General features: G+C 42.6%; 1 protein-coding gene across 1 annotated transcript; it reads left to right on the forward strand.

The window, feature by feature from the left end:
- Positions 1–137: 137 nt before the first annotated feature.
- On the forward strand, positions 138–11,981 carry TM4SF18 (transmembrane 4 L six family member 18; the record flags this gene model as incomplete). The annotated part of the gene is made up of 5 exons (XM_082003758.1): positions 138–314; positions 1,917–2,006; positions 2,674–2,816; positions 4,938–5,118; positions 11,457–11,981. 5 exons carry the CDS (start codon positions 138–140, stop codon positions 11,979–11,981), a joined length of 1,116 nt encoding a protein of 371 aa, XP_081859884.1.
- Between the last annotated feature and the right edge of the window lie 38 nt (positions 11,982–12,019).

Consider the following 12,019-nt stretch of genomic DNA (forward strand, 5'->3'; position numbering starts at 1 on the left):
AATCATACCCCAGTCACCTGGTTCCTGTGAACATGAAGTGACTGGATCAAACTGAGGAGGTCAAAACACTTTTCATATTTAAAACCTTGTGATCTTTTGTTAGCTTAGAAGTACAAAGCTTCGACAGTGCTTGAGAGATGGCTTTAGAGACATGTGGAAGCTGCCTGAGTTGTCTGCTGATACCTCTTGCACTTTGGAGTATTGTTGTTAACATCCTATTATACTTTCCAAACGGGAAAGCTTCGCAGGCTGCCAGTTACCAGCTTCCCAACTATGTGTGGTATTTTGAAGGGATCTGTTTCTCAGGTGTGATGGTAAGTGTCAATTCTATGGATTTTTAATGAATTGCGTTCTACTGCAAATAATACTGGGTTACTGTGCACTAATGTAATTGTACTTTTAAAGAGAATACGGATTACTTTGGCAAAAACACTGCAGGCAGAACAACTTCATTAAACTGAAAAAAATTTGAATATAGTGAATGACATGCTAAGTGTACTATTTAATTTCATGTAATTAATTTTGCAGGGCTGACTTTTTTTTTTGATGGCTTTTTGTTTACATGTAATTTACACTTGTGGCACTACGTTGATTTAATCCTCTATGGAGGCTGAGTCAGAGCTCTTTCACCAAAACAAAATTTAAGAAAAACTAAAAAAGCTTCTCAGAACGGTTCAGATGTTTTTAAGAGCTGTATGCAGGCCAGTATTTAGAGGACTGGATACAGTTCACAATGCGTCAAGTGCCACTGTTGTTAGGTTAAATACAGAATATTGTCTCGCCCTGATTGGCATAGTAGAATTCCCTCCATTACATTTGTATTATGCTCATCTGCAGTAATAAACTAACACAGAATTGCTCACTGCTCATACTGTTCACTGTGTTCATGAAGAGCTGTAGCCTCAGAGACAGAAAGCAGTTACGTAATAAAAGTGTATGCACGCAATCAATATTTAAGAAGGTCTCATCTGCATAAGTAAGGTGTTTTTATGAAGATGCTGAACTGGAAGAGTCATTAAAACATGCGACATTCTTTTGAAATGGTGTATTCTTCCTAAAGCAGAAGAAAAAACTAATCTTTTCTAGTGGAGGGAAAAAATATCAGGCACATCATTTGAGCAGAAAAGCATAGCTGAAAATTTGTGAGAAAGTTAACTGCAACAGTGACATTCATACAGTGAAGCATTTTTAGCCCTAGGGTCATTACCAATTTATTAAAAACATATATATTATCCTGTTACAAACAGGACAGCAGCCTGTGAGAGGATGGTACTGTGATTCAGGAACATTCCCTTTTCATATTTCCCCTTTCAAACTAGTGCCTCTCCTGTGGCAGTTTGTGGTTCTGGAGTCCAAACTCCATTTACTGAAATTACTCTAGTATCAGGTTTAAATAATACAATAGTCTGGGAAAAGCAGTATGGATACTTGACAGAGAAAGCAAATGAACATCCAGGTGAATTTACAAAAAGCTTTTACTACTGAGTTTTTCTAGCATAACTGTGTTGGTGAGGAAGGCGATACACTGCTCCCTGCCACGGTCAGCAAGAAGCTGTTGAACTGATGTGGTTGTAGCGATAAAATACCCTTCCTTTAATTGGTATTGACTCTTTTACTTGTGAGCTTGGTTTTACTCTTTCAGCTTCAGTGGTGTAGCTGTGTCCATGCCAGTAGCGCTTTGCTGTGGCAGGAGACCCTGTACTCTTGTCTTTTCAAGTGCAAGAAACAAGTATGGCGACAGCCTAATAAGAACAGCGCAGTTCCACGGTGTGCCTTGAGTAACTGTGCGTTCCTACTGAGCAGCTTTACCATTTCAACCGAGCGTAACAGATGCAAGTGCCCACCTTCCACGGGAGAAGGAGGCTTCGCCTTAATATTTGCAGTCATTTCACTGACCTTATAATGTCCCCTTATAGATCCTTCTGTTGGCAGTCATTCTAATAACGCTGGAGTGTAGCATGTTCTATCGGTGCTGCCAGAGTGAGAGCTGTAACAAAACCTACAGGGTGAGTCTATGTTCTATTTTTGTGCATCCCTCCAGGATTTGTTCCAATGCCTTCCCGCTGCCCTGTTCCCAGCACTTCCTCCTGCACTCTCCGTGGGTCTGTTTCCACTTCCTTTCATGGAGGAGTATTCTAAGTCGGGTTGAGAGGTTACAGAAAGCGTAGCTTCCTCCTTCTGATGTGTAAGCAGAATGAAAGAAAAACAAACCACAAAAAAGCTTTGTTAAGTAAAATAAGAATGTAGAAGGCCTGAGAGTTTTGATGAAGTGCCACAACTGAGTAGCTTCGTCCCCTTGCTTGCATTATTTGGAAGCTATTTTTTCCAGTGACGACTCTATATATGCTATCCGGGATGCAAACATGTTTAATGTATGGTTGTGTTCCTCTAGCATTTTGGGAAACAATTTTGCAAAAATGCAAGTTTAAAAAAAAATAAAATAAAACCCCCAAACAATATTTAACTGAGAGTTGTGAAACTGTCTTAAACTCTGTCTTAATCTTTATTTTGTATGTGTATGCTTACTATTCTTTACCTGGTATTTTTCTTTGTGAATAATGACAATTGGGACAATCAAATGGGAAATTCAACCATCAGGAAGTAGCTAGGCAGGCTGAATGTCTGTATTTTCTGTGGACACTGTCCCACACAGTAATATTTTTCTCTCTTCAGAGTTTTATTTCAATTGTGCTAGCCCTGCTTGGAGTTGCTTTCTCTGGATACAGTTGCATTATTTTTACCTTGGGGTTGATCCAAGGCCCCTTCTGCAATTCATCAGGTGGATGGGATTATATCTTCAAAGACACTGCTGGAGGGTAAGAAACATCAGTGTAACTCTTCTGGAAGAAACTGTTCATCAAAGCAATAGTCAGACAAATTCTCAGAGTTCTACACAAAATGGCACAGTCTCTTGAACACAAGACCTATATTGGTGAATGAGGTTTTTCAACTTCTTGAATGAGCACCAGAATCATCACAGGTATTTGCCTCCTTGTAAGGAAAGATTAAATGTAAGAATGTTTGTACTGATCACACCTGGAGGTTCATTTAGCTAAGTGTCCTTCCTCTGGTGGTGGTCACAATCATATGTGTAGTAAAGATTGTAAGATTAGACTGAGAGTAGACGGACACTTTCTCAGCATATTCTCTCAAATTCCTCATTTAAAAATTATTATATATAATATAAATGTTATATAATATTTTATATTTAATAACTCAGTAGGTTTCTCTTAAACTCCTAAATCTCAATGAAGTCTGTGGTTTGATCACTGGTACTTTTTGCATACAGCTGCTGTATCTCAATAAAACAGGTAAGTGAGGTAGACAAAGAGTTGTCCATGTCTCAGCCTCCTAGAGGCATGAAAAGTTTGATTCAGATCAAAGAGCAGCAGAGGCTGCTTTTGCAAGATTTTACATTCTCCTTTTAAAAGATCAAAGTTTTATAAGACTTTAATATTTCAAGTCATATAATGCCAAGCTCTTTCAGCTGCATTTGAATGCACTGAGGATTACATATGTCAGAGGATCACAAGTTCCTTCAGCATCCCACAGGAATATTTCCTACACTATGGCCTTCTCTGACTTGTCAGCTTTACTTTAAAACACCAAAGTGCATCCTGCAATCTCTGCTATGTATGACCAGCATTACCATCCCATTTGGAATACAAATACGAGAGTTTGAGTTCAACAAAAAGGGCCACATGCTGAATAATGCACTCCAGATTTGGCTTAAAGCATTTCAGTTATAAATGTTTAGAAAAAAAGCAACGACCCTGAGCAAGTGAGTCTAACAAGGGTTCTTGCAATCGACCTCCAGGTTATAGCATGTCTCACAGTTAAAAGGGCACGTCAGCTGTGCGCATTATGATCCTCAAGGATGCAAAGCATGGCTCTAGAACAAGTGGAAGTTGCACATGGTGACACTTAGCTCAGCTCTGCCATTCAGGCAGCATGCACTGGTTAGAATGATGGCATTGGGGCGTTCCTGCTCTCTGCACAGTACTGATGTCAGCTGGACTTAACCTAAAGCTGAAATTAAATCAATAAAAGGAAAATTCCCATTTTAAACTTGGCTTCTGCTATTTGAAAAAATGGCAGTGTCTCTCTAACACTTGCGTGTCTAGCAAGGTGTCCTGGTTTCAGCCAGGATAGAGCTGGTTTTCTTCACAGAAGCTAGTGTGAGGCTATGTTTTGGATTTGGGATGAGAAAATGTTGATAACGTGCTGATGTTTTGGGATGTTGCTGAGTAGTCAAGGACAGTCCAGCTTCTCGTGCTGGTCGGCCAGCAAGAAGGCTGGGGGTGCACGGGGAGCTGGGAGGGGACACAGCCAGGACAGCTGACCCAGGCTGGCCAAAGAGATATTCCATACCATATAACATCATGCTCAGTATATAAAGCTGGGACGAAGAAGAAGGAAGGGGTGGAGGGACGTTCGGAGTTATGGTGTCTGTCTTCCCAAGAAACCATTACGCGTGATGAAGCCCTGCTTCCCTGGAGATGGCTGAACGGGGAGTAGTGAATAAATTCCTTGTTTTGCTCTGCTTGCGTGCGCAGCTTTTGCTTTACCTATTAAACTGTCTTTATCTCAAACCATGAGTTGTCTCACTTTTACCCTTCCGATTCTCTCCCCCGTCCCACCGTGGGAGAGTAAGCGAGCGGCTGCATGGGGCTTAGTTGCCAGCTGGGGCTAAACCACGACACGGGGAAACTCATGAAGCAGATGTATTTGAGGAAAATAAGTCTTTTCACTCTGCTGAGTTTGACAAACCCATGCAGGAGTTATGCTGGTGTAATGAAAGACTAGGGTCTGGCTCCTAAACGTGACGCATCTAAAGGCCAATGTTTTTTCTATATATTTTAGGTAAAATAATGTGTATTTAAATTGAAATGCACCCACCACATTTAATTTACTTCACATTACTCTTTTTCTAATAGGTACCTCACAGATTACCCTGCTTGGTCTCGGTGCACCGAACCGGCTAACATAGTGGAGTGGAATACCATTTTACTCTCTGTTCTGATAGCTCTTAGTGGACTGCAGTTGATCATCTGTGTTCTCAAAGTGGCTGCTGAGTTGAAACGGACACTCTGTGGGACCTATTCTGTTTTTGTCCAGGTAAGAAAATATCTGAGGTAACTTCTTCAGCATCGCCAAGTCAGTTTAACTTCAGCAGCTTCTCTCAGCGGAGGGCCTACCATTTTGATTTATGCATTCTCTATGCTACTGCATTTTTATTACCAGAGGATATGCACTGATAATAACTCTATTGTGTTTGATTCATCCACTAATGCCGTGTGGTAAACTGGGATTGGTGACGGCTCACTCCGACCTTTACGCCTAGGATTGAGAATTTAAACATGTGCCTGGGAATTCAGCCCTGCTGCCGAGTCCATTACTGCTCTGTCAGCAGAGGTGTCTGAGCACCTTTCTTCTAGCATTCCACCGAAAGTCATTCTTATCAGTGTGAGGGTTTCACGGCAAAGAGCAGGAGATACAAGCGGTAATATCGAGCTGTGATGGAGGCATCCGTTTTTACTGTGTTTTCAGTAGGTTATTGAAACAACAAGTGAGAGGGCTCCGCTTTGGGCTGCAGAATTCGTTGGAACGCAGAGCTGGAGGGCCTGCTGCTGCTACGCTGCTTGCTGGGGTGAAGTGGCGTGGTTTAGCGCGGCATTCTGCTTCCGCAGCTTGGGAGGGAGAGTGAAATTAGACAGGCTTACCCCTCCCTGTCCACCGGCACCAAGGAGCCCTGGGGGTTTTTTCGTAGCCAACGATCCCGGCAGTGGCAGCACCTTGAGAAAGATTTCCTAATGAGGAAGAGCAGCAAGCCCCAAAAGCATGCACGCACCCGCACACCCGCACCCGCGCGCCTGTGCACGCGCACGGAGCAGGGCTAGTCCTGCCACGTAGGTGGGAAGAGCTGGGAGGGCAGAGCAGGCCGGCCGGCCTCTGCAGCACGAGGTCTCCTGGCGCTGCGGAGCCGGTCGGCCAGGGCCGGGCAGCTGCAGGGGCCACAGGGGCCTTGGGCAAGCGGGCAAGGAAGCGCTTCTTGTAGGAACTCACCGCAACGCTGAGGTCAAGGCCTGAGGCAATGTCTCTCAAACATTCCTCTTGTCAGTGGAAGAGCCTCATCCGCCTGGGACCCGCCCGGCTGCCAGTGGCATCTGCAATACTGGCAGCTTGTCCATGGGCGCGGAGCGGGGTCACCTCCGCAGCCCCCAGCCTGTGTTGGATTTAGGTTGGATGTGGATGTTGAACAGTCGAACAACTTCCATATGAACTCGAACTGAAAAAAAAGAGGGCAATTCTTTCCTTTCTTATTTGCAGGCCGGGATTCTCTGAAAGTGGCAAGGAAATCTTCACAGCTTCTCCCTCACCTCCAGAAAAAGAGAGAAACAGCTTCTCCAACATTTACGGTGGTAGATTTGGGTGCTGCAAAGGCAAATGAAACCCTTGTCTTAAATCTTTGTCTCTCAAGCCTCTCTATTTTGCATGAAGTTATTTGAACTGTTTGACACCTACATTTTTCGAGTTGTTTTCTAACCTGCCTGGTTGTCCCTGGCAGTGACTCTTCTTTTTTTTTACACTCCAGCTTGTTCTGACAATAGGGAGGTTTGAATACCATGAAACTGCTTTTGTATCAAAATCACCTTTGTTTGAATAAACCGCTGTAGAACTGCTGTAGAACTGCTTTCATACTGCCCTCTCTTTGTTTAGAACACAATTTGTTCTTCCAAAAGGGCCTGGTTCAAAACCCTGTACGTCAGGAGGGGTTGTTGCCTTGAGAATTAGTGCACTGGACGAAGCCATGATTTCTAAATGAATAAATTTTAGTCACAAGCAGACAATGGCAGTCAGGAAAAGCAGCAGCCTATCCTGCTCATTCTATCTAGGAAGTTCTCAACTGCCCAAAGCAGTTACTAAAAAAACTCTGTTATAGAGTTTTCCTGATGTGAGTCTTTTAGAAAGGCATCCAAGCCTGGCTGAAAAATTACATAGCTCTGAAGTCAGCCGTGCTAATTAGTACACGTTAATAGCTGCACTGTGTTTCTTTTTATTTTATCCTCAAAGGCAAACTTTTGTTTTGGGTTTTTTTTTAATCAAGTATTATGTGACTTGGGGGAATATGTGAGAGAACCTTGTGAGCACCCAGTGCTAGCTTGTTAATACTCTTCTAAATACGCTGACCTTGCTGCAATGGAAGGCTAATGTTCTTGACAATAATAATCAGATGAAAACAAATAATGATCTGTTTAAAATGAGCAGCTGAAAACTGTTCTTAATTCCTCAAAGAATTATTATTTAATTCCCAGTGCAAATTCAGGGATTCACAATAAAGTGAAATAAATATGGCTCATTTGCAGCTGCATGGGCAACATTTGGCTGTATTCTGGACTTTGGTTTTGAGAGAATGAACACCCAGAGGAAAGTGAAGTATGTACTTCAGATGTGCAGTAATGCATGTATCCCTATTACATTGGGACTAGTGGAATTCAGCTATATCAACATCTAATATTAAACACTGTTAGAACTGCAAACCATACAGTAAGTGGCAGCTGTGGGTAAGGTACTTCTTAGGAAAAATAGAGTGTATCAGTGATTTCATTCTGTTTCGAGACCATATCGAGGTTTTGCCTAGATACTCCTTTATCAGATTGTTTTGAAAAGCTGATTTCTTCCTGTAGAATTTGAAGAATGCATCTAAAGTTTTAATTGCTTCATTTCTACTAAGTTTCAAGAAGTAAAAAAGAAATTAATTATGTTTAAGAATGGGGCTAGTCTTTTGGGAGATGGTTCAACGTGGCATGGATGTTGAGAGATGCATGCTAAAAAGGCACGATTACAAAATGGGGACTGTTTGCAACTGCACACTTTTTTTTCCCTAGGCTTAAATATACACCATATCATGTATTTACTTAAATGATAATCCCACATTCTTATGGATTTATGCATGTTGTTTGCAGACAGAGGGAAAGGAAAGAAAACTTAGTCAACCCATACTCCTGCCAAACATCTTGGAGAATCTTGCTGATTTCATGCCTGCCAACCATGGAGTTGTTTGTTTTGAAAATGTTAGAAATATTTGAAAAAAGGTTTTGGTTATTTGGATGAAAAATAGTATGTGTGGGGTAGACATTCAAAGCAGACACCCCCTAGAATTGCTAAATATTCCTAAAGTGAATGGCACCATTTCACTGAGGAAAGCAGACAATCAGGGTGTTCTATTCAGACTCCAGCTCAGCCATGGGGAAAATACAGGCTTATCTTTAGGCAAACAGGGTCTATTGAGACACATTTTGCTATGCAGGATGAGAGCAACGAAATACCTTAAAGTTACACCTGGAAACTCTTAACCCTTTGTCTTGCTCCTGGGTGCGTCCTTTCCACTTTTCAGTAACTTCTGTCTCTGACCATGGAAAGTTCTGAGCTTGGCAGGCAGAAGACACAAAGAACAGCCTCTACTTTGACAGCATTTTCCATAGTAGTAGTATTAGTGGCTGTACCTGACCACCAGCAAGGCTTGGCTGTCTTTGAGACATCCTTTTTTCTGTGATTGTGTCATGTGAATTTACATTTCCACTCTACCACAGGCTGGTATCTCCTATTTCAGTGGCTTAAATCAAAGAGAGAGATGTGTAATTTAGCTCTTGTTGGATGTATTGATTCTGCAACCCTCTGTATCCATAATCTAGACATTGGCACCTTCATTGCCATAGCCAGACTCAACTGTGACTTGACAGCTCAGCCTTTAAATGGGCAGTTTATTAATTTGAAATTGGTGGTAAGAATACTAAAGACTAACAGTGGGTTACATTTACAAATTTAACAACTTGTTTCACACGGGGCTTTTGGATGCAAGGCAAAGTTAAACTCGATCTAATCAATTAAAGTTCTGATTCAATCCTAAATACAGTGCCTCTAACAAGAGGCAATAGGAACTGTGGCTGGTAACAAAACCAAGACTCCTGTAAGAAATATTAACTGACTTGAAATCCAGACATAACTGGTGACTCTGGTGGTGGTGGTTGTGGTCAAACACGACCATCTTGGCTCTCTGGCTGCAGAATGCAGAGAGAAGTGGGCCACAGAGCCAGGACAAAGCTCACACCATGCCTGCACACAGGAAACGCTTTTTTTGAAGGTTCCTGAACCTGAAGTGCACAAGTTGCCTGCTGAAATCCACACATAAAGTACCCTGAGCATACCTGGAGGAAAGCTGCAGATTTCAGTTTATAAACCCCTGTACGTGAGGAGTTAATGCCGAAACCTGGAAGTAAGACTTCCAGCATTCTTTGTTCCTCCCAGCCAATGCATTTTGCCAGAGTATTATGGTGCTGCATCTGGAACAGGAATGCCACTCATCTAAAACACTGCAACTGGAAATAGCTGCAGAGACTCACTTTTGACCACAAATAATTTTGGGCAGAGATTTGTGGTAAAATACTGTGGACCCCCATCCACCTTTGCGTTCTGGGGCATATTACTCCTCGTGTAGATAAAAGTGAGCCACACTGAAGTGCAATTTATTGATTGCTAATTCTTCACATGTTGGATGGAGGTTGTTTCCCCCATTGAAGAAGAATAGGATGGCAGAGGAATAATGAAGCTCCCCAGAACTTTAGAGGTTATTTGCCTGCAAAGGTTTGCAAAAGGTCAGAACAGCAGCATGGGCAGCAGACTATAAATGCATAACTCAGATTAGGGAATTATGAAATTGTGGGGTTGCAATTCAATCTCACTGGGAGCTTTTGCCGAGACTTTTTTGTTCAGAATATTCCATTTTTTTTTTTTTCCCCCTCAAGGAAATTTTGAAGTAAAAGATCAACTTTATATTTTCAATGCATTTTTGAGGACATTCAGAACAGTCAGCATTTCAGCATCCTCAGTATAAGAAAGGAGGTATTGTGGTTTAAAACAATAAGGGGATATTCATGACACCAAACTGCAGACTCATGATTTAAACAACTAAATTAGATGCTCAGTATTCTTAGGCCCTGTTTACCAGGAGAGAGATGTTCCTGCTCTTCAGACATGCCCTGAATAAAGTAATATAGGCCTGGGAAGCTCAGTCATCTCTGTCAGGTTTCTGAGTTCCTTAAGAGAAAGATAATAGGAGTGTGCTCAAGCACATGAATATCTTGGAGTTTGGGTGAGGCACGATTAACAGCTGTAAGGGAAAGATCTTGCCTGTGAGAAGTTTTTCTTTTATCTTTAAATAAAACCAACATGCAGTTCTTCTGCAAATCAAGAAAACATAATTTAGGGGAGTCAAGGGAGTAAGGCAAAGAAATGCTCATTTTTACCCTCAAATAAATGTGGAGATTTCAAGGATACTGCTTGTGTGTTTTTTTCTCTCCTTCAGTCTGATGGAAATTTGAACAAAAATAAACTAAATAGCCCACATATACATCAACAGTTCTGTTAGCTGAGTATTAAGGAATGACTTTGAATTTACGTAGTATAAGAGGAGATAAACGTTTTATTATTTTTACCTCAGTCATTTTACAAAAGGGGCATATGCAACCTGTACAAGCTGATCTTTCCACTGAACCACTGACCTTCATCCATGGCAAAGCAAAAAAAAAAAAAAAAAATCAGAAAATCATTTTGAGCATGTGACGCCAATCTGGGAAACTCCAGAATTTCATCATAGATTTGGTCAGATTTCGAAAACTTGGCTTTGGCCACAGTCATTTAGACAGAAGCAGAATCCTCCATTTAATGTAGATGTGTAGAAGGTTCTAACAGGTGAGATCGTGAACTTCAGTATTCTGACAGTGCCTGAAAATTTTTATATGAATGATGATTAAAATTGGTAATTTATCTGTATATCACAATGCTGGAAATAAGGTTTAGATTTGTATGCCATTAAGGGAAGCCTGTTGGACTTACTTATGTTCTGAATATTAGCCTTCCATCTAAACTAATCATAATTTTCCTGATCATTAAAAAGATCGCTTCAAGCAGGTGGTGGTGATTACAGATATTTTAAGCTGCCATACAACGAAAAATGTCATTTAGAATGCGTGTGACTGTGTCAGTGCTCAGAGTGCAGAAAAGATTTTTTAAGAATTCTCAAGTGACTGAAGATAGGTATTTTTTTAATAGAAGTTTTTACAATCTGCAATTTTACAGGTGGCTTTGTATATCTAGAACTTCAGGCACAACCATGATGTAAAGGATGTGTGACTGAAAAAACCCGTGTAATTGCAAAGTTTAGTTAGGCACTTTTTAAACATCCCGTGTTTAAGATCCAAATTTGATCTTATTTTTCAACGAGACTGGCAGAACAAAGTGTTTGTAAAACTTGAGTAAAGCAAAAGTATAGCCTTCTGCACTGGGTAGTGCGTTTGGCTAATGTTAAGTTTATCTTGTTAAGATTAAGATTTATCTTGTTAAGATCAGTTAAGCTTATCTTGAGCTTTACACATCCATTGTGCTGAGGAATGTAGCGTATCCCGTCTGGCGACGGACTAAGAGCGAGAAGACAGCGGGACTTCATTTTGTGGGATTCCCATTCGGGCAGTGCTGAACCTGCTGGAAACGCGAGGCGAGGGCGGCCGCCGCTCCCTGACCGGCCCCGGCCGGCCCCGGCCGGCCAGCGCGTCTCACCTCCGCCGGCGCGCGCCGCGCTTGTGCCAGAACCGCGTCTCCCGGCGGCCGGCGGCGGTTCCGCGGCGCTGCCTCAGCCGCGCACACCCGCCCCGCCGCCGGCGGCCTCGCGCCCCGCCTCGGCCGCCGGTGCCGCGCCGCGGTGGAGACGGCGGTGCCGAGGGGAGCCGCGGAGAGCCGCGGGCTCAGGGCCGCGGCGGCGACGGGTTGCGGCAGCGCAGGAGCAGGACCGTGTGTGCGGCGGAACTGTGCGCAGCGCGCCTGACCGGCTGTGTTCGTGCGCGGCCCTTCACGGCCGTGACTTCCCCGGCAGCGCGCGAGCTACAGAGTGCTGTAAAGACAGTGGGGACCGTAATCGAGCTTAAGTCTGTAAATCGTTTAAATCTACAGTTCTTTCAATTCA

The sequence above is a fragment of the Phaethon aethereus genome (assembly GCF_964289735.1).
Source record: "Phaethon aethereus genome assembly, chromosome: 9".
NCBI lineage: Eukaryota > Metazoa > Chordata > Aves > Phaethontiformes > Phaethontidae > Phaethon > Phaethon aethereus.